Source organism: Salarias fasciatus, chromosome 3, assembly GCF_902148845.1.
Source record: "Salarias fasciatus chromosome 3, fSalaFa1.1, whole genome shotgun sequence".
Lineage (NCBI taxonomy): Eukaryota > Metazoa > Chordata > Actinopteri > Blenniiformes > Blenniidae > Salarias > Salarias fasciatus.
This window is the reverse complement of record NC_043747.1, coordinates 2,967,664-2,994,587: the sequence shown is the minus strand read 5'-3', so window position 1 is coordinate 2,994,587 and position 26,924 is coordinate 2,967,664. Positions and strand designations below refer to the sequence as shown.

General features: G+C 51.7%; 3 protein-coding genes across 5 annotated transcripts; 1 reads left to right on the top strand and 2 right to left on the bottom strand.

The window, feature by feature from the left end:
• Nucleotides 1-703: 703 nt before the first annotated feature.
• On the bottom strand, nucleotides 704-5,221 carry LOC115381952 (RNA-binding protein 4.1-like). 2 transcript variants are annotated; one of them, XM_030083602.1, is made up of 3 exons: nucleotides 5,145-5,221; nucleotides 3,481-3,904; nucleotides 704-2,579 (listed from the first exon to the last, which is right to left on the bottom strand). In XM_030083602.1, the coding sequence occupies exons 2-3, from the start codon at nucleotides 3,884-3,886 to the stop codon at nucleotides 1,717-1,719; spliced, it is 1,269 nt and encodes a 422-aa protein (XP_029939462.1). In that variant the 5' UTR covers nucleotides 3,887-3,904; nucleotides 5,145-5,221; the 3' UTR covers nucleotides 704-1,716. The 2 variants fall into 2 exon arrangements, with proteins under 2 accessions (XP_029939462.1, XP_029939469.1); XM_030083609.1 differs by having other exon boundaries at nucleotides 2,440-3,904.
• Nucleotides 5,222-6,028: 807 nt separating this feature from the next.
• Nucleotides 6,029-10,408, bottom strand: LOC115386040 (RNA-binding protein 4.1-like). 2 transcript variants are annotated; one of them, XM_030088231.1, is made up of 4 exons: nucleotides 10,332-10,408; nucleotides 8,577-9,010; nucleotides 7,744-8,501; nucleotides 6,029-7,201 (listed from the first exon to the last, which is right to left on the bottom strand). In XM_030088231.1, exons 2-3 carry the CDS (start codon nucleotides 8,986-8,988, stop codon nucleotides 7,759-7,761), a joined length of 1,155 nt encoding a protein of 384 aa, XP_029944091.1. In that variant the 5' UTR covers nucleotides 8,989-9,010; nucleotides 10,332-10,408; the 3' UTR covers nucleotides 6,029-7,201; nucleotides 7,744-7,758. The 2 variants fall into 2 exon arrangements, with proteins under 2 accessions (XP_029944091.1, XP_029944092.1); XM_030088232.1 differs by lacking the exon at nucleotides 10,332-10,408 and adding an exon at nucleotides 9,710-9,825.
• Nucleotides 10,409-17,250: 6,842 nt separating this feature from the next.
• On the top strand, nucleotides 17,251-21,303 carry LOC115386155 (trichohyalin-like). The gene is made up of 6 exons (XM_030088376.1): nucleotides 17,251-17,844; nucleotides 17,992-18,547; nucleotides 18,611-19,272; nucleotides 19,324-19,500; nucleotides 19,544-20,041; nucleotides 20,086-21,303. The coding sequence occupies exons 1-6, from the start codon at nucleotides 17,251-17,253 to the stop codon at nucleotides 21,301-21,303; spliced, it is 3,705 nt and encodes a 1,234-aa protein (XP_029944236.1).
• Nucleotides 21,304-26,924: the final 5,621 nt, after the last annotated feature.

Genomic DNA, 26,924 nt, shown 5'->3' with positions numbered 1-26,924 from the left:
CTGGAAACAAAATGTGTCGAATCTGACATTTAAAACAGTCGATAAAATCTATTTTTATTATCTTATTTTATTTTTACGATCACTCTACCAAATAAAACGACCAGCTCTGAAAAATTCAAGCTCTTAACCTTAGCTTCTGTGAAACTCAATCACTGTTCACATCAATGTAGCTATAAAGTTGTGACATATTGTGCATCTTTTAGTTTGGAATTTTCACTTTGTGATATTTTTGTAATTCTAATAATTTTTTTTATACTAAACACAAAATCTCTTCTCTGTAGTTCTTAAACAGCTCTGTATCAACTCACCGCACTATTGTACCACAGCAGTACATGTTTATACGGCTATATAGGACGAAAATACTGAAGACAGGAAGGATAAGAGGCCACTCACACAAATTATGAAGTGAAAGTTTGACAATCAGGATTTCATTGAAGGTTTGAACTTCAGCTGTAAGACTCAGTTTTAGAGTTACATCAGGTTCAGATATATCTATGGCTCTAATTTTAATATCACAATGTTTAAAACACGTGGATTCTGCATTTAGAATTGTACAGTGATTAAATTGAGATCTTAATAAAACCTTTTCTCACCACTTGTTTGAAATAAACTGACACAATAAACAGGTCAACAGTTTGTCTAATATTACACCAACTAAATTACCACCAATTCCTTAAAAAAAAAGAAGAGTCCAGCCTCCAGATGTAAGACAAACAGCTTTTAATCAGAAAGCGAAGAGTCAGAACTCACGACAGAAGTTAAATTTTGATCACTACACACTGAAAACGTGAAGCTGTTCGCTTGTCACAGCTAGAAAAGTCTCATTTCAGGAATCTCTAAGAAAAAAGGATCACAATGCAGCTTTTAATCCAACTTAAAAAAAATAAAAGAAACTTCACAGGAGGTGGAATAGAAACACAAAGAGGAAGGGTCACGAGCAAGTCGAGGCAAAATGGGGAAATTCATAATATTCTAGGCTTTACATGTCGAATGGTGAAGACACAACATAATGATATAATAAATACACATCATGCAGTCATCAGTAGGTTTCTGTACGTGGTTACACCATGAGACCGTCCACCTGGAGCACAATCCCCATCAATCAGCTGACAACATCTTGCTTTGTGGGAATAAAAACCTCTTGATCAGGCGTTAAAGAACAGGTCTGCGTTGCCAGACGTTTGGGTTTCCCGTCGCTGCGTGGTGAACCTCCACCGACACAGCTACGCTGGAATAAGAAGCACGTGGAGACACGGGAGGCGCTGCAGGCTGCCGGGACCCGGAGACTCACCTTCAGTTCAAACATGCACGTGCCAACAGGTGGCAGCACTCCTGTACAGCAGGGGGCAGCACTGCAGCGGTCTTCAGTCCAGGTGTTTAAGCACTTCCGTTGCGCTCACGGCTCTTTGTGGTGGGACTGAGGACATTCAGAATCTTTAAGAACAGACCAGGTTTCACACATGTCTGTTCTGGGGTCGAAGTTAGCAATTAGCACGCTAACCAGCTAGCATGTGCAGTAAATCTGGACAGAGTAGCTTTGGGTGGAGCTAATGCTGTCTCATAGCAGTGTGGTGGTGGTGGGAGGGGCTGGGGCGCTGGGGGGGTGGGATCACACATCTTCAGACGGCTGCAGGTGTTTGGAGGTCGGTGACGATGCCAATGGCACTTGGGCTTCCCTACCTGCTCAACGGGGGGGTGGGGGGTCAGCTGCAGGGGTTAGTAAGTATACCGGGGGCGCTCCGTGCCGGGGTCCCGCGGATGCTCGAAGGTGGTGCTTCTTGGGAGGGTGTTCACCGGGGAGAGGCGCGAACGCTCATATGAGTATCCCTCCGTCTCGGTACCGACTCTCCGGATCGGACTCCGGTCACGTGCGAAGTATGAGGTGACGGGGGCCGGTGGAGGAGGGAGGGGAGGGCACTCGTACGGGTCGAGGCTAGAGGGCGGCAGGCGCTCCCTCATTAGCGGCGTGGAGGTGGTGGTGGCGGCTGGAGCAGGCAGGGGGACGCCGCGGCGTTCCTCGAAATAACTGCCGCCGTACGTATTGGCCCTGTACTTCTCGTAGTAGTCCACGACGCCGTACGGATCCCGCTCCTCGTAAGGCGACCGTCGCATCGGGTAGGCCGGCACCGCGCCGTAGAGTGAGGCGCCGCCCCGGTATGCCGCCTCGCTGCCGTACATCCGCGCCATGTTCGGGTCGGCGACGGCATTTAAGCCGTAGCCGGGGTGCGGCCCGTATCTCATTGCGCCCTCGTAGCCCGCGCCTCTTCTGTACCCCGCCATGGCGCCGCCGTGAGCAGCACCCCGGGAAAAGCCCTGCACCGGAGCGTAGCTGGCGCTGTAATCTGGCTCGCCGGTGAAGTCCGGAGGATACGCCCTGTTAGGACCACGCCCGGCAAAACTCGAGGCATCGAATCCATCAGACTTCGGCTCTGAGCCGTTTCTGTGGTAGCCATTCTGGTCTAGTGGACACTCTTTGGACCAGTGGCCTTCTTGCCCGCAACGATAACAACCCGAGCGGTCTCCCATTCCCGGCGCAGTACGCAGGCGGCTAGTCGAAAGCTTCACGCTCATCAGTTTGCCTTGAAAAGAAAACACTCAGTAAGGACCGGTGCCGCAGTGATTCTCAGACAGACCAGCACACATCTCACCGATTCAACATCACAAGTCATGGTTAAAGCTGAAATCCGTAACTCCCCACGAGCTAACGGGCTGATCCCGCGAGCCGCGCCGACCAGAGACAAACCAGGGCCCACGCCGGACTTTTAAATTTAGAACGGTTCAGACGGACAACCCCGTGGAGGTGTGTTCTCTCGAACCGAGGAGTGTCTTCCATTAACACACACTGAAGGTTAACAGTGCGCCACTACCTTTTTGCACCGCGGACCGGTTTTGAACCTGACTTTACCGCGGACTGACAGGACAGTGTTTAAAAAAAAAAAACCCCAACAAGGGCTTGAAATGGAGTTACGCGCCAAAAAGACACACTGTTGAAAGTGTAGCGTCTTTCAAAATAAAACTTCATTCTCGCTTTGCAGCCTGGTACCAAACGATCCCTGGACCGGTACTGGTCCGGGGCCCGGTGGCTGACAAGACCAGGTGTCGAGCAAATTCATGCATCAGGTCAAAGCCTGCGCTTGGAATCCACATTTTAATGCAAAGAAGCTACAACTAAAAATGTGTACAACCACAACAGTAGCTCCCACGGCTCAGGCTCTGTTCCTGTGGTTGCACCATTTCACGTATTGAAGCCCAAGAACACAACCTGGAGAGTTAACCTAGCCTGATGCATGTACTCAAAGCGACCTGGCTAACCCCCCTCACCCCGCCGTCATTACGGATAGCAGCTTTAAAATCAGTCCCTGCTTCACCCAGCTTACCTCCTCCTGTCCTGCACTCACCTGGGACTTACCTGTCACCCCGCAGCAACACAATCAAACAGTTCACAATCATTAGCACACCTCTCCCTTCCCATTAGTTCACCTTTAAACGCAGTGTTGTCTAACTGATTTATGGCCTCCATGGCGTCCTCCATCCGCTCCATGTGAACAAAGGCGTAGTTCTTGACGATGTCGCACTCCAGCACGGCGCCGTACTCCTCGAACTTGGCCCTCAGCTCCTGGTTGGTGCAGGCGATGTTGCCCACGTGCAGCTTGGTGGAGCCCTTGGACTTGCCCCAGCTCAGCTCCACGTTCATGGGCTGGCCGTTGAGCTCGTAGTGGTGCAGGTTGCGGATGGCCTCCTCCGCCTCCGCCTTGTCGTCCATGTGCACGAAGCCAAAGTTTTTGACGATGGAGCACTCGGCGATCTTCCCATACTGAGAGAAGAGCGAGCGGAGCTCGTCCGACGTCGTATCGGGGGACAAGTTCCCAATGAAGATCTTCACCATGATGGAGCTTCTACGTCACTGAGGAGGGAAAAGATACCCAGATTACTTTAGGGATGATTCACCTGAATCGTCTCAAAGCGAAGTGTACATGTGTGCACTAAAGTTTTACATTTCTAATTTTTAATTCTGTATTTTGCCATTAATTTCACCATAATCTACAGATTTACTTTATTAATGCTTCCTCTAAACTTCAACCCTTAACAATCACCCTCAAGCAAACATTATGAGCAGTGGTATTCCTCAAGGACGTGTTTTGGGCTTTCTTGATATCTACTTATGTAAAACAGGGGAATACATTTAGTCACTTCCAAAACTTTCCCTGGAAAACTCATAAAAGTTACAGGATCCATCAGGAAACGGTTGTATTGACTGTTAAAGATGATTCTCAGGTAGGATTTCATGGAAGTACAGTAGAGATGAAGTGTGGCAGCGGTGAGTGAAGCAGACAAGACCCTTTACGGGAGCCTGTTTACTGAGCATCACTGTAAATTACACTGCAAAGCACCAAGAAGGCCAAGACTCAGTATTCTGAAACTTAAATACACAAAATGTGACTATTTACACTGCATTGTGACCAATTGTGTTTTTTAACATTTAAAGTGAAAATGACTAGACACAGATAGGTGGATTAAACTTTCAACACGGCTGATGCTTTGCCGTGTTGAGAACAGTCGTTACACATTAACTCTTTTGGAATCACTGGACTCAAACTACACTTCCTGTTTTGAGATTATATGACCGCCTTCGCAGTCACTTCATAATGATTTGAGTTTCTGACCTGTTGTTGCCACGATTTAAGGCGTAACATTAAAATAAAACGCTTCTTTGTTAATGTGAACTGAAGCTAGTTGTGGGAGACATCACGAGGACGACCCACTGGCGATCTGTGGCGCAGTCCGTGTTGGCGTCGAGCTCCCGGAACTCTCGTTGCTTTCGCTTTACCGCAGCTCGGTGGGTAGCTGCGCTGCTACAGCGTGCACAGACTCCCGCGCATCACGACGCAGAGGCGAGCCGGTTCGCCTCTTAGAACCACAAAACACGGTTCTGTAAAAGAAACTCGGAGACGATCTGAGGCCTTCGCGGCTCGACCCGCTAGCTTGGAGGCTAACACGAGCGCCATTCACGGCCCGGGTTGTACGTTTCGGCTAAAAGTCGCGCCGCGTCGACACGTTTAGGTGCAGAGAACGAGCCTTGGAGGAAGAAAACGAGTCTTAAGATAAGAAACAGGGGCCGCTCGTCTTCTGCTGGCCGCTCTTACCTCTTTAGCTGCGGCTTCGTGTCGCTCCTTTAGCGCTCTACAGTGAAATGGCGGTCCGCGCCTCGGCGACGTCATGCGTCACGACGCACGCAGGGGGCGGGGCCAAACATGAACAGAGACGTAACGACCATAGAAATACAGACAGTATTCATAGAAACCTATCAAATTCTGTGATTTTATGACAGGTTGATCAATCTTCTCTATGCACAACTAAAAAACGTGGAGCGGCGGGTGGTTTTAAAGGTATTAATAATTACGTTCAATCAAATAAAGTCGGCATTAAACAATTTAATCATGAAAACACACTTCAGTGCCTCGTGGGGTTTCACCACGTGTGCTGAAAAGTTTCATGCAGTTCTCATTTAATGAGTCTTCATGTGAGACAAAAGTGTGGTTAGCATTCCCGCCTCACAGTGGACTGGTTCCTGGGTTCAAATCCCAGCAGGGCCTTTCTGTGTGGAGTTTGCGTGTTTTCCTCGCCACAGTCCAGAAACACGCCGAGGGTTACTGATGACCCTAAACAGCCCTGAGGTGTGAGTGTGTGTTCGTCCCGGTGTGTCCGTCCCCTCCCGTCCCCGTCCACAGTAAGATAGAGAATGAACGGATGGTCCCAGTATTTATTCACCAACGCTTTGCACAGTTGAGGACAGAGACAGACTGAACTGTATTTTTCTTTCTTCTTTACCCACATGTGAATGTGCAGCAGTTTGCTGATCTCCTTCAGTCTCTTTCGTCCCGTTGCCTCCGCGGCGTTGAGTTAATGCCGTGAAGCACGTTCTCCACAGGACGGCTTCAGCGGGGGGGGGGGGGAAGGCGTCAGTTGTCACCTTTACAGCTTCTGATCAGAGCGAGCGGCCGGCGTTGAAAGAACAGGGAGAGCACCGTCAAAATAATTTCGGGTTTATTAAAAATGTTCTCAGATTTGAATCCGACGCTGCCGTACGAAAAATACAAAGTTCAAATCCGTCTCGAAGCAAACCAAACAAGGCACCTTCAAGAGAAACTCCCCCAAATTCTACAAGCCCCGAGCCCCACTCCACACTTCTACCACACACACACACACACACACACACACACACACTCTCTACCAGCGTCAAGTCCCACTCACTCACTCGCTTACACGATGTATGAATTTTGAGTTTGGGGATTCATTCACATTAAAATGGTCTGGAATGTTCTTTTCTGTGTGGTGAAACTGTGTGTTCTCTGCAAAAAAAAAAAAAAAAAAAAAAAAAAAAAAAAATCACAAAAAGAGAGACATCTCAGCCACAGCAAGATGTTTGACCTCATACCACACACACACTCTCTCACACACACAGTCTCTGGACGCCTCCAAATCCAAGAACTCATTACAAGCAAAGAAAGAAACCACATTCTGAAGTAATTATAACGTGTTATTTGAAGGAGGTAAAAGAAACGCCGTAATGTTGGAAATGTGAGGAAGTGAAGCTTTTCTTCTTTATTCATGGTTGTTTTCTTTTTTTTTTGTACTGAAGAGCTTAAATATTAGACGATGTGATATGAAGCCACGTTCATCTGGACCTGAGCGGGTCCTCTCGTTCCTTCGTGTGAGCTTTTCCACCCCCACCCTGAGACAGTCACGCTGTGGGACTTCCATTCAAACATACAGGTGGATGGTAACTAATGATCAAAATAAAACTCTTCTAAAGGGACAGACAAAACACCGTCCCCTGGGCTTTGTTGTGTCCCCTCAGGGGACACAACAAAGCCCAGGGGACGCTGTTTTGTTTAGACACTTTACAACAGGTGCGAGGAATTAAAAAAAGAAGAAGAAGAAGAAGAAAAAAAAAAAAAAAACAATCGACACACAGCTAAAAACTGAGCTGAAGACCTGCAGAGTCGGCGGGAAATTATTGGTTTTGTACAGATCGATCATCACCGCGGCGCCCGGCGACGCCGAAGGGACGATTCGTCTCCAGGAAAACGGGACAGTGTCCGAACCCGGCTCCTGCTTCCTGGGATTCTCTCTGCGTGTGGCGGAGCCTGAAGACGTTGACGGTAGGAGGGGGGCGGAGTCCTGCAGCTCTCTGACGCACCTGGAGGACAGAGCAGAGGTCGGTTTTCCCGCCGTGTCAGGTGATCGCTGCGCTAGCGGCTGACCCGGGATCTGCCTACCAGCATGCAGCCATACGGGAGGATTCTGGGCTAAGTTAGCATTGACGCTAACGCTAAGCTAAGTTACAAAAGAAAAGGAGTTAAATACGCCCAGCTGGCACCGCTACAGCACTCATGCTAACATGCTAAGAAATCTCAGTGGACATTCGTAGGAAGATGCTAGTTGCATGCTATTAGTTCGCTTGCATCTGGGGGCGGGGCTTAGCAAATGGCGTAAGGTTAAACCTGATACACAGCACCGTGCCTGATTAGAAGAAATATCGCGAATCCAGAAAGATCACTATCAGTTCTTCTCTTAAAATCGTTCAGTCCTACTGTTGTACACTGAAAACTACAGCATTAGTGTTTTAAAAACAATCAGACGCTGCAGTTTGCATGTCGGGCCACTAGATGGTGACTAGAACGGTTCTCCTGAGCACTGTCGCGTGAACGGGGCCCCTAAACGCCACCGGGAGGAGCTCACCTGGGCGCCGGGGCTTCAGTAAGGCGCGTAGCGCGGCGTGTAATGGTCCTTGGACTGTGAGACGGCGTAGGAGCCCGTGGAAGCGGCGGACGTGGAGGACGCCTGCTCGTAGGAGTAGCTGGTCGGGGTGGCGGGTATCCGCCTGACGCCGCTGTGGTCTTGTGCATAGTACATGGAGGCGGCGGGGGCGGCGGCGGTGGCAGGTGGGGGCGGCGCCCGGCGGCTGTACGGATCCGCGCTGGAGGAGATCTTTGACAGGGAGGACGGGGGCATCGGGGGAGGGGGCATGTAGGCGGCGCGGCGGTCCTCGAAGTAGCTGGAGCCGTAGTACGCCCGGTAGCGCTCGTAGTAGCTGTCGCTGCCGTAGAGGCGGTCGTACGCCGCCCTGTCGGTGGCGGGGGCGGCCGCCCTGCTGCTGTAGTAGCCCGCCGCCTCGGCGCTGTAGCCGCCGACCCTGGGGGGAGGGGGCGGGGGCTGCAGGCCCCCCATGTAGGTGCTCCGGGTGTACGCGGAGCTCTGCATGTAATCCGCCGCCGCCGCCGGCGGGGAGGCCACCCCGTAGGTGCTGTAGGTCGGGGGGGCGCGCGGGGGCCCCCGCCCGCCACGGCCCCGCTGGCCGTCGCCGTAGCTGTCGTCCCGGAGGGGACAGTCCTTGGACCAGTGGCCGCGTCTCCCGCACACGAAGCAGCCGGTGTGGTCCCCCATCCCCGGCGCCGTGCGGAGCCGGCTGGTGGACAGCTGCACGCTCATCAGCTTACCTGAGGAGAGAAGACGCCTCAGCATCGCGCACAGAGCAAAACACAGCGAGCGGCGGCGGGAGGCGGACCCGGTACCTTTGAAGGCGGTGTTGTCCATCTTGCTGATGGCCTCCATGGCGTCGTCCATCCGCTCCATGTGCACGAAGGCGTAGTCCTTCACGATGTCGCACTCCATCACGGGGCCGAACTCCTCGAACTTGGCGCGCAGCACCTCGCTGGTCACGCCCTCGCCCAGGTTGCTGACGTGCAGCTTGGTGGTGGACTTGGGCCGGCCCTTGCTCATCTCCACGTTCATGCGCCAGCCGTTCAGCTGCTGCTGGTTGAGGTTCTGGATGGCCTCCTCCGCCTCCGACATGTTGCTCATGTGCACGAAGCCATAATTCTTGACGATGTCGCACTCGGTGACATTGCCGTACTTCTCGAAGAGCTCCCGCAGCTCCTCCGCCGTGGTGTTGCAGGCGAGGTTACCAATGAATATTTTCACCATGATGGGAAGGTGCGCTTGTTTCCTAGAAGAGCAGAAACGTCTGCCAGTGAATGACTTGATATGCATCCACACCATCTTGTAAACAGTTCTGCAGACAGCATTAATGGTATTACTACAGTTGATGGTGTTTAATACGTACAATGTTTAGTACGGTTCAGCCAACAGGACCTTGTGATGCGTTCAAGTACACCTGAAGTGCTTTTTAAAAATCTTTTTTTTTTTGTTGAAATATGTTTAACTGTCAATGCTTTCTAGTGCTTCATGTACCTCTGTCAATTTTCAAGTGGATTAAAATTAGGGATTTTACTTCATTGCACATTTAATTCACACTTAATACATATATTATACAGGCAGATTTATCTTTTCTATTTCCATTAAAACACATGCGTGGGCATGAATGAGAACATAAAGTAAATGCGGTGAAATTACGTCAAATTTTGTACAAGAATGAGAGAGACAGAGAGAGAGAGAGATGGGTGGATGTCACAACACACCATCCTGAATAAGATAACATTCATTTTCTGCATGGGGAAATTGTCTTAAATCCGTCTGAACAGATATGTGTTGGATGTGCATTAAGTAACTGTGAAAAATGCCACAGAGGCACCTGAAGGCATGCAGAACAAGAACATGCAGTAAAACAAACAAACAAACAAGAAAGCATCTACTTCTACCAATGAAATAAAGAACAAAGGAGCTCCTGGGGTGCACTTGAACGCACCATGAAGCTAAGCCGGTTTACCAGACTCAGTAACGTAGACGTGATATCCAGCTACCGCAGTGATTAGCAGAGCCTGTGCTCTGCTAGCTTTAGCTTGGCTTGACCACTGCTGCCCGGATGTAAAGACGTTCTTTGCGTGAGAAAGCGGAAGTTGGCTGACGTCATGCGAAGGCTTCTCTATTGTTTTGAAGAAAGCGGTGTGTGGTCATCAGATAACATGGGAACGGATGGATCTGAAACACCAGGTGTAATAATAGCAATACGTGCGTGTGCCAAATGTCTGCTAGCGCCGATGTAAACAAGCTACCGGTCACCGACAAGCATTCAATCCGCTCATCAGAACCACGCTTCCCTCAAAAAGATTGAGAATCTATCCAGAAATCTGAGCTGTGATTGCGCATCTAAATCAGGCTGCAGCCCGGAGAACAGCCGCGGAGAGCCGGGGGGAGGGACAGACCACAGCCCGGTGGATAGCACGGAGGAGAACCGGGGGGACAGACCGCCCACCGCCCGCGCCCCTATCCCACAGCGCGGCGGAGAGCCCGCGGAGAGAGCACACGGCTCGCCACGGTCTTTATAAACTCCCCGCGCGGCCAGAGGAGCGCTAACAGCTTCTACTTACCTAGAAGGTGGCGGAGGCCTCGAGACCGATGAATGAACTGAAATGGCGCCGCTTTAGCTTCCTCGCAGTCCCGTCTGTACTGCAGCGCCCTCTGCTGGACGGAGGGCTGTACTGCACCACCGCCTGCTGGACGGAGGGGTGTACTGCAGCGCCCTCTGCTGGACGGAGGGGTGTACTGCAGCGCCCTCTGCTGGATGGAGGGGTGTACTGCAGCGCCCGCTGCTGGACGCAGGGCTGTACTGCACAGGACTAACGCTGCGCCCCCCACAGCGCTCTGAAATCCCGTTTTGAAGCTTTTGAAGTAAATGTGATTGGTCCAGCCTGTCACATGACCACATCACATGGACAGATGAGGAGCTGTGATTGGCTGATTTGTTCAAAACTTTGACTCATAAAATAAAATTAACAGATGTTTTGTGTGAAAACCAGAGTCTGGTCACGACAACACAGTTGTGGAAAACTAGTGACAGAGACCAGAACATGCTCTGAGACCGGGGTTTTAATATGTTTATTTGCAAACTGAAAATTGGCATTTTGAAATGAGTTCCAATGGGAGTTGAGTTCTTTTTTAAACCAACATCATCGCCCCCCCCTGCTGGAATTTCCCTGGAGTTACAGCTTTTCTGCACTTCAGCATTAAATTAATTTTTTTACAGCCTGAGCTTGGTGCCTGGTATTGCACCACCACCTGCTGGACAGAGAGTGTACTGCACCACCACGGCCACAGTACATGATGCAGTGCGTCGCTGTACCATTTGTACTTTGTGATACAAAATGGTATAATATGGTACAGTATGATACAGTATGACAGGATACAGAACAGGGTACAATATGATACCATGCACTATGATACAGTTAATCAAATTTATAGTACCATAAAGCGCCTCTAACTCAGGGCTGCTCCACAGTCCTGCATGTTCCAGGTCCCTCCTGGTTGCAGCCCCAGCTTCAGAATGAGGAGTGTTGCAACAGAGAGAAACCTGTAACATGCGAGGCCTGGAGTTGAGTCTTATTACTCTGGCAATAGAAAGACACGGCTCATTATATAACTCACTGGTTCCGTTCTGATGCTCAACTTGAGCTGTATGTTCATGTTTATACATCCAAATTATTACATAAAAAAAAGAATGTATTGGAGTTAAGGAGTTCTGACTGAACTGAAATGTGAGTCTATTTGCAGACAGGCAGAAGCTTGTGCAGACAGAGCGGGTTCAGCTCTGGAGGACGTCATCTGGGCTGTTCCATGGCGTTCTCAGGTATTTTGGGGGGCAGGTGCTCAGTGGACAAAAAGTGCTCCTTGTGTGGCATGCAGAACCACTGGCTGCTTTCATATCTCCATGTGAGATTTGGAAAAAATAATAATCAGGGAACAACATGTATTTTAATATATTAATAATAACACGCAAAGGGTCAATAAAACGTTGCTCCATAACATCAGAGATGATGAAAGAAATGAGTTTTAGAAAAGGAGGCGAGTTGTGTGAGCATTATCACCGTCCTGCTTTGAAAGAGCGTCCTCCTCGGTGCCCCGGCTGTGAAGGTTCTGATGGCCTCTGGACTCTGGACCTGTCTGATTCATCATCTGTCTCCTCGTCCTCAGATGTTTTTCACCCAGCATTCCTGATGTCCGTGCACCACGTGACGCCGGTCAGAAGCTTTGTGGAACCGTGACATTTCACACGTTAGAGCCAGTTCACTGTAAACAGGGTGTTTGTGTATGTGTTGTGGTCTTGATGGGTTTGAATTTGAACGTGGAAACGTGTTTTTGTCACGGAGGAGGCAAATTAAATGGCGTTTACAGTGGTCACACATGGACGATCGTGTCTTTTCTTACTGCCCCACAAGGCAACAGGCTCCCCGGAGGCCGGAGGCCGGAGGCCGGGACATTATCAGTAGATGAGGAGTTTATCTGGACATGAACAGGAGACTCCAGGCTCCTAAATGACCAGATATCACTGGAATGCATGAAAAAACACACCACATGTCCAATATCTCTCACAACAAAGCATGTGGAGAAATCAAAATATGAAACACGCCACAAGTCGCTGCGTGGAGACAGGTTTTCATTTTGGGTCTAAACCTGCCCCTCTGGCTGGGTCTCCAGCCCTCGTGTGTCTGCCCTGTGTGTGTGTGTGTGTGTGTGTGTGTGTGTGTGTGTGTGTGTGTGTGTGTTAAGTGATTAAACTCTTCTCTTCACGCTCCTGGAAAACACAGCTTTATCAGGCACGTGCTTTTTTTTTTTAATGTTTATTCATTTATTTTCAGCTGGGCGGGGTTTAGATGAACTTTGACCCAGTTTTCTTGTATGTAAAGCTGCACGGCCTGTTGCTAGGCAACAGTAGAGCGAGCGGTGGGCGGAGCCTTCTCAGACTTTCGTTTGTCCCGTGATGACGTCATCAGACATCAGAGTATGAATTGGAATATCTGAAAAAAATCCCACTGACTGATGCTAGACTGGATGAGCTGCAGCTACAGCGTCGAGTAGCTTTGCACAGGTAAGAAGGAATTCTGTTTGTAGTTTAATCATGAAGAAACCTCAAAAAACACACAAAACATGTTTTATTTCCGGCGGGTTAAAGGAGAGCAGTCTGATACTGGCTCCTGAGGGGAAATTCAGGAGTATTTCATGTCTGTAGGATCATACGTATAGCCAAATAGAGCTTTATGAGGATTTCAGGGACAAATTTTCTCTCCAAAATGCCCTGGAGCGGCTGGGAGGAGGTTCTCCACTCGCCCCGAACAAATGCGTCTGGAGAGAGAACCGTCGGAGAGAGGGAAAAACTGAAAGCACTGAGAGAACCACAAAGACCGTGGCTTAGTATGTTGTGTGTGTTTGTATAAGTCCTCCATAGTCCACTGTCAGCTCTGAGCTGAGATCAGCCATGGCAAGAGTCTGCAGCTGCGCTGCAGTTGCCATGGAAACACGCTGCACCCTGCAGCCATGACAGGGAATCTGCAGGTTTTCAGGCAGTGCGCATGGTTGGTTAAATGGCGCTGTTCGAGAACCGAGACACGGAATTGACAGGGGTTTTTTTGCACTATGCCAGTCACAGGCCTTGCATGGATTTATCCTGGAGATTCCATGTCTGTAGGATCACCCCTATAGCCATAACGAGTGTGTATATCTCTCTACCAAATGCATTGGAGCGGATGGGAAAAAATCCGGCACTCTCCTCAAACGAATGCATCTCCAGAGAGAACCGTTTGAGACAGAGACAAGTACTCGATTGTGGGAGTCACGACAAAAATCCCCACGTTTTCAGCAAAAATTTGTGCAGATTGAGCCAGAAATATGGCCTCAGGGACGAGAGAGAGAAGTTTTTGGGTGGTTTGAAGTGAGAGCCTCCCATACTCTAACTTAAAGGGGACATATGATCCTCAGAAGCCCAAAAATATAGTATTTAAGTTTGTTTGCCCTAAATTCATCCTTTGTTCGGAGTTTCAGCGGTCTACGAAGTCGCTCGAAGGAGCTCTCCTCAGAACAGGCTACGGCAACACATACCGCTATAAGAAACTCTTCACAAAGTGAAAAAACATAATATGTCCACTTTAAATATGCACGCTCTAAACCAGGGGTCTCCAACCCTGTTCCTGCAGAGCCCCTACCCAGCATGTAATGGTTCCCTCCCTGTTTCAACACACCTGCTGGCACGAACAGGCTCGTCGCTGGGCTCTGCTCTGTGCTTGTGAGGACAGAATCATCAGATTCAGGTGTGTTGAAGCAGGGAAAGAGCTAAAACATGTTGAACAGGGGCTGTGCAGGAACAGGGCTGGAGACTCCTGGTCGAGACTCTCAATACACACTGATTGTAAAGTCCCAAAAATGGCTAAAGCGCTCTCCGTACCTGAAGGCTCATCATTTAAATTTGGTAAAAGATATTGAGAAGAGGGTTTCACGTCTGCTTAGAGGACAAAATGCTTCTCTACGTGAAGCCGTACTAATGAGCGACTCAGCGTGGAGTTGTTCGGGGATGATTTTTCTGTTTTTTGGGCGACTCTCACCCGGAATGAATGGGGAATTCCATGAGTGCAGCATTTTCAGCCGTCCGCTCCAATGCATTTTGGAGAGAGATTTTTCTCGCCTGAATCCAAACGTTCACACATCTTTCCAAACTCACTGAGCCTGAATAGATGATCCTACAGACATGAAATCTGCCCCATGCATCCATGAAAGGCTTGAGACTCACACAGTGCAAAAAAAAAAAAACCTCTCTATTTCACCTTGGATTCACTGGATTCACTGGATTCGTTGGATTCTCTGGCGGAGGAGGAAACCCGACAGACTTGGCAGAACCAAACGTGTTGTGAGGGTCTGGTGGAACCCTCTGTCAGCAGGGTTTTCAACTCCCACCTCGGGGAGAGCTTCTCTCATGTCCCGAGGGAGGCTGGGGACATTGAGTCCCAGTGGACCATGTTCTCCATGTTCTCCACCTCCATTGTCGAAGCAGCTGCCGGAGCTGTGGTCTCCAGGTCTCCGGTGCCTGTCGTGGCGGCAACCCCCAAACCCGGTGGTGGACACAGGAAGTAAGGGCGGCCGTCCAGCTGAAGAAGGAGTCCTGTAGAGTCTTGTTGGCTCATGGGACTCCAGAAGCAGCTGACAGGAACCGGCAGGCCAAGAGAACTGCAGCCCGAGCAGTTGTGGAGGCAAAAACTCGGGTCTGGGAGGAGTTCAGGAGGCCATGGAGGAGGACTACCGGTCGGCCTCCGAGAAGTTCTGACAAACCGTCCGGCGCCTCAGGAGGGGAAAGCAGGTCTCCACTAACACTGTTTACAGTGGAGGAGGAGCTGCTGACCTCCACTGGGGATATTACAGGATGGTGGAAGGAATACTTTGAGGACCTCCTCAATCCCGTCACCACGTCTTCTGTAGAGGAAGCAGAGGCTGAGGTCTCAGAGGTGGACTGAGGTCTCAGAGGTGGACTGAGGTCTCAGAGGTGGACTCGTCCATCACCCAAGCCGAAGTCACTGAGGTGGTCGGTAAGCTCCTCGGTGGCAAGGCACCGGGGGTGGACGAGATTCGCCCTGAGTACCTCAACTCTCTGGATGTGCAGGGACTGTCTTGGTTGACACGTCTCTGAAACATCGCGTGGCGGTCGGGGACAGGCCTCTGGATTGGCAGACCGGGGTGGTGGTCCCCCTGTTTAAAAAGGGGGACCGGAGGGTGTGCTCCAACTATAGGGGGATCACACTCCTCAGCCTCCCTGGGAAAGTCTATGCCAGGGTACTGGAGAGGAGGATTTAACCGATAGTCGAACGTCGGATCCAGGAGTTAACCAAACGGTTTTTGTCCTAATCCTGGAACTCTGGACCAGCTCTAGACCCTCCAAATGGTGCTCCAGGGCTCATGGGAGTTTGCCCAATCAGTTTACATGTGTTTTGTGGATTGGAAAAGGCATTCAAGTGTGTCCCTCATGGTATGTTGTTGGGGTCCCCCTGTTTAAAAAGGGGGACCGGAGGGTGTGCTCCAACTGTAGGGGGATCACACTCAGCCTCCCTGGGAAAGTCTGTCCCAGGGTAGTGGAGAGGAGGATTCGACCGATAGTCGAACCTCGGATTCAGGAGGATCAATGCGGTTTTCGTCCTGGCTGTGGAACAGTGGACCAGCTCTATACCCTCCATAGGGGCTCGAGGGTTCGTGGGAGTTCGCCCAACCAGTCCACATGTGTTTTGTGGATTTGGAGAAGGCATTCGACCGTGTCCCTCGTGGTGTCTTGTGGGGGGTGCTCCGGGAATACGGAGTCCGGGGCCCCTTGCTAAGGGCCGTCCGGTCTCTGTATGACCGGAGTAGTAGTCTGGTCCGCATTGCCGGCAGTAAGTCGGACCTGTTCCCGGTGCATGTTGGACTCCAGCAGGGCTGCCCTTTGTCACCGGTTCTGTTCATAATCTTTATGGACAGAATTTCTAGGTGCAGCCAGGGGCCGGAGGGGGTCCGGTTCGGGGACCACAGGATTTCATCTCTGGTTTTTGCAGATGATGTTGTTCTGTTGGCTTCATCGAACCTGGACCATCATGCACTGGGGCGGTTCGCAGCCGAGTGTGAAGCGACAAGGATGAGGATCAGCACCTCCAAATCCGAGGCCATGGTCCTCGACCGAAAGAGGGGGGCCTGCCCCCTCCAGGTCGGTGGAGAGACTCTGGTCCAGGTGGAGGAGTTTAAGTATCTTGGGGTCGAGTGAAGGAAGGATGGAGGTGAGATTGACAGGCGGATCGATGCAGCGTCTGCAGTGATGAGGTCGTTGTATCGATCCGTTGTGGTGAAGAGGGAGCTGAGTCGAAAGGCGAAGATCTGGATTTACCGGTCAATCTACGTTCCCACCCTCACCTATGGTCATGAGCTTTGGGTCATGACCGAAAGGACAAGATCCCGGATACAAGCGGCCGAAATGAGCTTCCTCCGTAGGGGGGCTGGACTCCCTTAGAGACAGGGGGAGGAGCTCAGTCACCAGGGAGGAGCTCGGAGTAGAGCTGCCTTGGGATCCTCCCGGAAGAGCTGGAGGATGAATCTGGAGACAAGGAAGTCTGGTCATCCCTGCTTAGACTGCTTCCCCCCCACCGTGACACGGTCCCAGAAAAGCGGTTGAAAGTGTGGATGGATGGATGAGTCAGAAACAAACACATGCTTTACACATACAAAGAAACATATTTCTTCAATTAAAAAAAAAAAAAAAAACATTATTCAAGTACAAAAACAATTCTACAACTACTTCACTTTTGGCACGCTTTTATCACTGCAACATTTTTCATGTGTTTGTGAGGTTTCAGCATTATTATTTACTCCACATATTATTGTAGTAAAACTATTTGCCAGTGTGTATTTACAGCTGTCATTTGTCAATGTGTTGTAGGATTGATAGAGGACACTTGAATGGAAAGAAGCCCTAACAGGAACATTCACACGGAGCGAATGTCAGCATCCGTCATGGAGACGGCGAATCTCACAGACCTGGACACACACATGGAGGACCACACTCAGCAGGAGGAGTCGGTCGTTGAGCAACTGCAGGAGAAGCGAGACGATATCACAGAGCAGAAGATCAAGCTAGAGCAAGAGCAGCTGAAGGAGGAAATTCGTCTTGATGAGCAACTGAAACGTCTGCAAGCGGTCAGGGCGAGGTCCAAAAGACTGAAGGAGCAGGACAAGCTTCTGGAGGAACAGCAGAAACAGGCCAGCCGCCTGCAGAAGCAGCAGGAGAAGGAACTGCTTCAGCAGCAGAAGGAAGAGCAAGCTCTGCAGCACAAGAAAAAGATTCAACAGCAAAAGGAAGAGGCTAAATGTTTGCAGGAGAAGAAGAAGCTTGAGCAACAGCAGAAGGAGGCCATGCTCCAGCAGAAGAAGAAAGAGGAGAAGGAGCTTCTGAAGGCAGAGAAGGAAGCCAAACTGCTGCAGGAGGAGCAGGAGAAGAAGGAGAAGCATTTGCGGCGGCAGGCGGCGGCTCAACTCCAGCAGGAGAAGAAGAAGCAGCTGCGGGAGCAAAAGGAAGCAACTGAAATCGATGAGCAGATCACAAAGCAGGTGCAGAGATTACAACAGGACCAGGAGAAGGAGGATAGACTTCTGCAGGAGAAGAAAAAGCGGCAAGAGAAGAAGGAGGAGGCCCAACGCCTGCAAGAGAAGAAGAAGCTTGAGCAACAACAGAAGGAGGCCCTGCTCCTGCAGAAGAACAAAGAAGAGAAGGAGCTTCTGAAGCGGCAGAGGGAAGCCAAACTCCAGGAGGAGCAGAAGGAAAGGTTTCTGAAGCTGGAAGAAAAGATTCTGCAGGAAGAGAAGAAGTGTCAGCAGAAAGAGGCTAAACGACAGCAAGACCCCCAGGAACAGAAGGGCAAGCGTCTGCAGCAGGACACCAAACCTCAGCAGGAGCACCAGGAGAAAGAGAAGAAAAAACTCCAGCAGCAGGATAAGACCAAACCTCTGCAGAAGCACCAGGAGAAGGCGGAGAAACAACTCCAGCAGCAGGATAAGACCAAACCTCTGCAGAAGCACCAGGAGAAGGCGGAGAAACAACTCCAGCAGCAGGATAAGACCAAACCTCAGCAGAAGCACCAGGAGAAGGCGGAGAAACAACTCCAGCAGCAGGATAAGACCAAGCTGCTGGAGGTGAAGAAAAAGTTTCAGCAGCTGCACAAGGAGACGAAGCATCTACAGGAGCAGCACAAGCAGCAGGAACAGCTGAAGCGCCAGCAGCACGAGGAGGAGGCCAAACGTCTTCAGGAGAAGAGTAAGCTTCAGCAGCAGGAGGAGGAGGCCCAACTTCTGGAGCAGAGGAGGAAGCTCGAGCAAGAGGAGGAGGCGACAGCCAGGCTCCTGCAGGAGCAAACGAAGCGTCAGCAGGAGCTCAAGAAGGAGGCCAAAGTCCAGCAGGAGCAGATGAAGCTTGCGCAGCAACAACAGAAGCAGGCCAAAGTCCAGCAGGAGCAGCAGGAGATGAAGCTTCTTCTTCAGCAACAGAAGGAAGAGCAAATTCTTCAGGAGAAGAAAAAGATTCAACAGCAAAAGGAAGAGGCTAAACGTTTGCAGGAGAAGAAGAAGCTTGAGCAACAGCAGAAGGAGGCCATGCTCCAGCAGAATAAGAAAGAGGAGAAGGAGCTTCTGCAGGCGGAGAAGGAAGCCAAACTGCTGCAGGAGGAGCAGCAGAAGAAGGAGAAGCATTTGCGGCGGCAGACAGAGGCTCAACTCCAGCAGGAGAAGAAGAAGCAACAGCAAGAGGAAAAGGAAAAAATGTTAGTGAAGGAGCGGCTCATGAAGGAGGAGCAGAAAAACCGCGAGAAGCATGAGAAAGAGGCTAAACTTCTGGAGGAGAAGAATAAGCTTCGGCAGAAGAAGGAGGAGGCCCAACGCCTGCACGAGAAGAACAAACTCATGCAGTTGCAGAAGGAGATGGACCTCAAGCAGAAGAAAAAGGAGGAGAAAGAGCTTCTGGAACAGCAGAGGAAAGCCAAACTTGTGCAGGAGCAGAAGGAAAAGTGTCAGCAGCAGCAGGCGAAGCTGCTGCAGGAGCAGAAGAAGCTGCAGCACAAGAACAAGGACATCAAACGGCCTCAGGAGCCAAAGGAGCAGAAGGGGAAGCCTGTGCAGCAGAAGACCAAACCCCCGCAGGAGCACCTGGAGGAGGCCAAACCCCCGCAGGAGCACCTGGAGGAGACCAAACCCCCGCAGGAGCACCTGGAGGAGGCCAACCCCGCAGGAGCACCTGGAGGAGGCCAAACCCCCGCAGGAGCACCTGGAGGAGGCCAAATCGCCGCAGGAGCACCTGGAGGAGGCAAAACCCCCGCAGGAGCACCTGGAGGAGGCCAAACCCCCGCAGGAGCACCTGGAGGAGGCCAAATCGCCGCAGGAGCACCTGGAGGAGGCCCAACTCCTGCAGGAGCACTTGGAGGAGGCCAAACCCCCGCAGGAGCACCTGGAGGAGGCCAAACCCCCGCAGGAGCACCTGGAGGAGACCAAACCCCCGCAGGAGCACCTGGAGGAGGCCAAATCGCCGCAGGAGCACCTGGAGGAGGCCAAACCCCCGCAGGAGCACCTGGAGGAGGCCAAATCGCCGCAGGAGCACCTGGAGGAGGCCAAATCGCCGCAGGAGCACCTGGAGGAGGAGACCAAACCCCCGCAGGAGCACCTGGAGGAGGCCAAACCCCCGCAGGAGCACCTGGAGGAGGCCAAACCCCCGCAGGAGCACCTGGAGGAGGCCAAACCCCCGCAGGAGCACCTGGAGGAGGCCAAACCCCGCAGGAGCACCTGGAGGAGGCCAAACCCCCGCAGGAGCACCGGGACGAGGAGACGCTCCCTCAGCAGCTGGAGGAGGCCAAACCCCCGCAGGAGCACCGGGACGAGGAGACAGAACCTCAGCAGCTGGAGGAGGCCAAACCCCCGCAGGAGCACCGGGACGAGGAGACAGAACCTCAGCAGGGGCAACTCGTGACAAGAAGGCTTCTGCTGCAGCAGACTCAGGCCAAGCTTGTGCAAAAGCACCATGAGGATAAAAAGCTTCGGAAACAGATGCAGGAGGCCAAACGCCAGCAGGAGCAGCAGGAGCACAGGGAGAAGATACAGCAGAGGCAGGAGGAGGTGCAATCCATGAAGGAAAAGAATGAGGTTCGGCAACAGCAGAGGAAGGTGAAAATCATGCAGGAGAAGGAAGAGCTGCAGGAACAGTTAAGGCTTCAAAAGCAGAAAGAGGAAACAAGGATCCTTGAGATCAGGAAGACGGTTCTGCAGCATAAAGAACAGGGCAAAATTCAAAAGGACAAGAGGAAACTTCTGCTGCAGCCGAGGGACTTCACACAACTGCAGGAGGAGGACAAAATTCAGCAGGCACAGCAGGAGGCGGAGCAGGAAGCGAGACTTTTACAGGAGCAGCAGGACCACAGGAAGCCGGGCCTGTACGTACAGGGAGTGTCCAAACCTCTGTATGACAAGAGTGAGACTCTGCTGAGGGAGAGGACTGTCAACATCCGGCAGGCGCACCAGGAGAAGAAGGACCTCAAACAGAAGCACAAAGACGCCAAGCTTCACTATGAGCAGCAGCAGCGGGAGAAAGTGAAGCGACACAAGGAGAAGGCCCAACAACTGCAGGAGCAGAATAAGACTTATCAGCAGCACAAGGAGGACACATTCCAGCAGGCACAGCAGGAGGCGAAGAAGACTCTGCAGCAAAACAAGAAAGCGAGACTTTTACAGGAGCAGCGGCACCACAGGGAGCCGGGCCTGTACGTACAGGGAGTGCCCAAACCTCGGCATGAGAACGGCGAGACTCTGCTGAAGGAGAGGGACGTCAAAATCTGGCAGGCACAACAGGAGAAGAAGGACCTCAAACAGAAGCACAACCGAGCCAAGCTTCAGCAGGAGCAGCAGCGGCGGGAGAAAGTTAGGCAGCAAAAGGAAGACACTGAAAAGCTGGAGAGTCTTCACCTGCAGCTGTGCAAGGTGGCCATCATCAACATTCCGCAGCAGGAGGGTGATCACACTCTCCCAGAGTAATCACACCTGGCCCACAAAAGACCTCCATATCCCATCACACTTCCGCAAAATGAGGAAAAAAATCTGCTAAAGTCTAAAAAAAAGAGAGGAAAAAAATTCCAAAAACTCAAGATAAAATAGCCAAGTATTGTGTCCCGCACTAACGTGCAGGATACAATTAAGACAGAAAAAGTGACAAGAAAAAGACAGTAATGACAGTGACAATAATCCCAAAAAAATTATTTGAAAAAAACAAAGAGGGCAACAACAAACTTAGGATGAAGATATAGAATGAATCAACCAGAAAAAAAGACAGTAATGACAGGGACATGAATCCCAAGAAAAAGTTATTTGAAAAAGACAAGGAGGACAACAACAACTTAGGATGAAGATATAGAATGAATCAGCCAGAAAAAAAGACAGTAATGACAGGGACATGAATCCCAAGAAAAAGTTATTTGAAAAAGACAAGGAGGACAACAACAACTTAGGATGAAGATATAGAATGAATCAGCCAGAAAAAAAGACAGTCAAAAAAGTGTCAAAAAAAGACATTTGAATGACAAATGAAGAAAGAGAGAATGACGCATTGGATTAGTGGGTAGAATAATCCCAAAAGCCCAACAGAAGATCCAAAAATCTGTTTGTCAGATCCAAAAATAATTTGAGCCAGTATTCAAAGGAAGAAAAAGTAAAACCACAACATTAATGCAGCTGGACAGCACAGGTTAGAAAAGAAGAAAAATAAATAGTCTTGTGTGGCCTAGTGTATTATTTTAAAAGAATAAATAAAAATTCCATAATATTCACTGAGTGTAATCCTTGGGGAGTATATTATGACCATGGTGGGGGATGGTACGGGAGAAAACGTGTGCCGGTTGGAATTTATTAATTGCCATTAAAATCTGAAAATCTGAAAGGTCTGATTTGAAATTCTTTATTATAGATACTGAACGTAACTACAGTTCTACCAGTGAGCCCACCTACGGGCTTCGCTTATGGTAACCACCAAGGCTGAGGCCGTAGGGATAAATCTACCCCCAGCTGGACAGGCTGACAAGATTGGCGAATTAAGGATTGGGAATGAAGGAGCAAAGCAGGCCGTACGCCAGGCACCGCCCACAGAGCCCCAAGACACTGACGCCAAGCGCCCTCGCACTGAGGCGCTGACCGTACGCATGTCTGAGTAATGCCCGTGACATAACGTCAACAAACTCATACGCCGGGTAAGGCCTCAACAGAGTCAAGCCGGCATGCGCCAGGGTCCATCGGCGCAGCCTGGATTCCCCAAAGGAAACACAGCAGCCGGAAAAAAAAACAAAACTGTCCACTTAAGCGACAGGACCCCTGTCCCCGCTTAAGATCGACAGAGCCACCAAAGGTGGACACCGAGGACAAGGAGGCAGCCTGACAGATGCCGCCCGCAGTGACCCATCTGCACAAAGCTACTGACGTAGAGACTCCACGTGAGGAGTGGGCCCGAATCACTGCCGGCGGAGGACGGTTCTGCGCCTCGTAAGCCGCGGCAATAGCACCACCAACCCGGTGGGTAAGACCCTGGGCCGACAGTGGGGCTCCACGCCCCCTGGCTCCAAAACCCACGAACAGCTGGTCCGTAGTACGGAAGCTAGCTGTACGCTCCACGTAGCAATGCAGAGCCCTGACCGGACACAGTAACTGCAGCCGCACCTCGTCCACTGACAAGTCAGACTGAGTGCAAAGTGCCCCGATCCGGATCACCCTTGACGAAAATCCAAAGTGATCACTTTGGGGTGAAAGGCCGGGTTAGGCCAAAGATGAACCAGCCCAACATCCTGGCTGAAGGACAAGCAGGAGGAGTGGACCGAAAGGGCGCACAGATCTCCAACCCTTTTGGCAGAGGCCAAAGTCAAAAGGAGGGCAGCCTTAAAAGACAGAAAGCGGATATGTCTGTTCCAATGGCTCAAACGGAGACACCTGGCACTCTAGATAGTGGACATCACTGATGGTGGAAGATCCAGCCCAGCTTGCCTCACCCTTTCAGCATCCAAACCAGGAGTCTCCTGCCCAGTACAAGGCAGGACCGAAGGGTGCCCACTGCCTGGAGCAGACCATGTGGCCCGTCGGGGATTAGCCAGGGATCCTCAACCGCCATCTGTACCAGGTCTGGTTACCACCTGGCGCTCGGGTTGTCCGGGGTTACCACCAGAATGTGAAGGCCCCACAACCTCACCCTGCACAGCAAGGGAACCAGGAGGCGGGCCGGAGGGAAGATGTACAGGAGACCCCGGGGCCACAACGCATGAGCCAGGGCATCTACCCCGAGAGGGGGATCGTCTGACGACCTGAGCGAGAACCAGAGTGGGCACTGTGCATTCTCTGCACTTGCAAAAAGATTGGCCATGGGGTGGCCGAACTTGCGCCAGATCTGGGCAATTATCCAGGGAGACAGGCACCACTCGTCGGGCAGTGGGCCTCCCCGAGACATTCTGTCCACGCCGACACTGAGAGCCCCGGGTACATGTCACGCTCTCAGAGAGGATAGGTGAGAATCTGCCCACAGTAGAATCTCCACCGCTTTGCGATGCAGGGGAGGGTATCTGGTCCCCCGCTGTCTGTTGAGGTAGGCCACAACTGTGGTGTTGTCTGACCTGACCAGAACATGTTTTCCCCGCAGCCTGAGCTGGAAGTGGAACAGCACCTTCTGAACTGCCGTCCTTTCCAGAACACTGATGTGAGCGGGCATGGACTCCCAGACACCACCCACCATGGAGTGGCCAAGAGCGCCGCCCCAACCCGCGAGTGACGCATCCATGAACACCTCGACGTGGTGTGAGTCGCAGCCCATGCGCACCCCCTGCTGGAGGTGATCCGGGTTCAGCCAGAATACGGGATCCTCCCATGCTGATGGCGGAACGTGGACCTTCCTGTGCCTGCCCCTCACTGAAAGTAAACGGAGGCGACTGAACCACCTCCGGAGCCTCGGCATGTGAAGGGCACCAAGGCGCACCACTGGGTGGGCCGCAGCCATCATGCCCAGAATGGCCCTCGCCTGATGAACCCGCACTAAGGGTGACGCCATCAGAGTCCGCAGCAGAGACAGAAGTGAGCTCTGTCTCTCCTTGGAGAGACGAGCCTTCATGGTCAATGCGTCCAACTCCAGGCACAGGTAAGTGGTCCACTGGGCCGGGAGGAGCGCCCTCTTTTCTCTGTTCACAACAAACCCCATCCTCGTGACGTGTTGTAGAACCCGGGCTGTGTGCTCCTTGGCCTCCTGCTGAGAGGACGCCAGCACCAGCCAGTTGTCCATATCAGGAGAATTCTAAAACCTTGACGACGGAGGGGCTCCAGTGCAGCTTCGATGCATTTGGATAAGGTGCGCGGAGTGAGGGAGTAGCTGAAAGGGAGGCAGTTGTACTGAAAACAACGGTGTCCAATGGCAAACCTGAGGAACTTCCTGTGCCTCGGCAGAACAGGGATGCGGATATAGACTTCTTAGAGGTCGATTGATGTCATCCATTCCCCGGGGCGGACACTCTCCAGGAGGTGTCTGACCGTCAGCATGCGGAACCTCCTGGTGGTCATGTGTCAATTGAGGACACGTAAGTCCAGAATAGGTCTCACTCCCCCGTGTTTCTTGGGGACCAAGTAAGGGGAGTAGAAGCCCGTGTGCACCTCCTCTGAGTCCACCTCCGTTATCACGCCCCGGCACAGGAGTGAGGACACCTCCTCCATGACCGCGGCTGTCCCGGCGGGGGGGGCAGCACGCAAACTGCAGGGCGTAGCTGCTTCTCAGCGTCCTGGACAGCCAGGGTGAGAGCGGGCCCAGCATGTCCCGCCATGTGCGAAAGTGAAGCATCAGTGGCTGCACCGTGTTCACATCCAGCCCTTGTGAAAGGGCCGCGTGCAGCCTGGGCCAGGGATGGGAGGGGGTCCCGGGTGTCCGACCAGGCCCTGCCGAAACGTGGTAGCCGACGCAGATGAAAAGGCCGTGGCCTCAAGCCGCGTCGAGCCAATGACACTGTCATAAGACCTGGACAGTGTGGAAACAGCACTAGACTGCCTCACTGTGCAGGTACTGACAATCACAGACCTGGAGCGGTCAAACTCCCCCCGCCTCCACCGCGAACCTGGCGGAGAAGGGCGGGTGAAAAACGCAGGAGAGAGTCGCTCAGCGCTCCTGACTGGGGAGCGTACAGACAACACGAGCAGGGGGCATCACACATCCCAGCAGGGTTCAGCCTGGGGCACTTGGCCACAGCGGCGTGAGTGCGTTGTGTGGAGGTGTGTGGTGCGAGGAAGTCTGCTCTTCAGTGAAGTAACGGGCCTGACGGCCTTTATTCACATATTTAGGCGCATTAGAAGAGTGAGTGGGAGGAGCTCTGTGCGATGCCGGAGCCTCGTTCCATCTTGCGTGTTCAGCGCCATGTGAAGCAGATCCCCGACGGCGGTCGACTGGTCATCTCGGCCCAGGTGCCGCGGGATCCCAGGGGGTGGATCTCTTCCGTTCCACAAGCTGACGGCGAGGGTCTCCCTGCCCGTGTTGAGGCTGGAGGTGGGGGGCGAGCTGCTGCGAGCCTCTGGCCGCCGCTTCCAGGTGGGTGATGATGACCTGGACATCGGGGCCTAAGAGAGACGCTGTGGAAAGGGGCAGCCCCAAGACGCCTTTCTGGTCCCGTTCTGCGAGGGAGGAGAGGCCGAGCCAGAGGTGTCTCATACCGAGCTGAGCGCTGGCCATGGCACGCCCCCCCGTCGATCGCGATGGCCCGGCACATTGTCGACAAAAAATAGACAATTTACAGATCAGACAAACATCTAGATATAAAATCCTCAACTGTTTTTTTTTTTATTTTATGTTGAAGATAAGAACATGATACAAGTCGTGATGGGTAAATGTATCCTCGTGGACCACTGTCTTTAGGCTGGTGGACTGGAAATGAAGCGTGCTTTCAAACATTTCTTTTGGGGGGGGGGGTTCAAAATATGGAGCTTATTTCACAGGATGTGGGTATTTAGGAAGGGACTTGATGATCACATGTCGGATAGAAGCAAGGCAGCATACCTGATCAGCACCGAGTCTTTGAACCTGCAGCAGGAAGGAGTCAGGGTCCAGCCTCCGCCTCTTCCTCTCCTGCTACCCTCCTCTTCCTCGTCCTTCCTTTCAGGTGAGGCATTTTATTCCACATCTTTTCCTGTCCTGTGTGTGTGTGTGTGTGCGTTTCGGTTTTATTACATAAGACCGGCAAGAGCCGGACCAGGGTCTGGACTAGGACCACCAGCACCAGGGTCTGACCAGGGTCTCCTGCACTTCCATTGTAATCTGTCCCCTGGGAGATAACCTCACTGACTGATTTGATTCTTTCTTTGTGCAGACCTCCCCTCTTCGTTCTCAGTCACCTGTTCTGCAGCTCTGTGTTTATTTCTGTTGATCTCTGCTCCTGGACAAATAAAATAATGGAAAACACTCCTGAGACTGATGGTTCTCTGTGTCTAACACACCTTGGATGTTCAGTAATGTTTGTTCTTGTGTCGCTGGTAAGACTAACCCTAACCCTATTTTGGTTTTTTTCTTTAACGGTGCCAGAGCGTCTGTACCAGGGCACAGACATGTCAGCATGTGTAGATTTGGTACATTAGCTTGATCAGTCTCAAGTTAAATTTGA

Excerpts from the sequence above, each read along its gene's own strand:
- LOC115381952 (XM_030083602.1), bottom strand. The coding sequence starts at position 3,886 with ATGGTGAAGATCTTCATTGGGAACTTGTCCCCCGATACGACGTCGGAC. Across the intron at positions 2,580-3,480 it reads AGACAACACTGCGTTTAAAG|GCAAACTGATGAGCGTGAAG; the intron begins GTGAACTAATGG and ends TTTCTTTTCAAG.
- LOC115386040 (XM_030088231.1), bottom strand. The coding sequence starts at position 8,988 with ATGGTGAAAATATTCATTGGTAACCTCGCCTGCAACACCACGGCGGAG. Across the intron at positions 8,502-8,576 it reads GGACAACACCGCCTTCAAAG|GTAAGCTGATGAGCGTGCAG; the intron begins GTACCGGGTCCG and ends TTCTCTCCTCAG.
- LOC115386155 (XM_030088376.1), top strand. The coding sequence starts at position 17,251 with ATGGAGACGGCGAATCTCACAGACCTGGACACACACATGGAGGACCAC. Across the intron at positions 17,845-17,991 it reads ATGAGCAGATCACAAAGCAG|AACAAAGAAGAGAAGGAGCT; the intron begins GTGCAGAGATTA and ends CTCCTGCAGAAG. Across the intron at positions 19,501-19,543 it reads CGCAGGAGCACCTGGAGGAG|GAGCACCTGGAGGAGGCCAA; the intron begins GCCAACCCCGCA and ends AAACCCCCGCAG.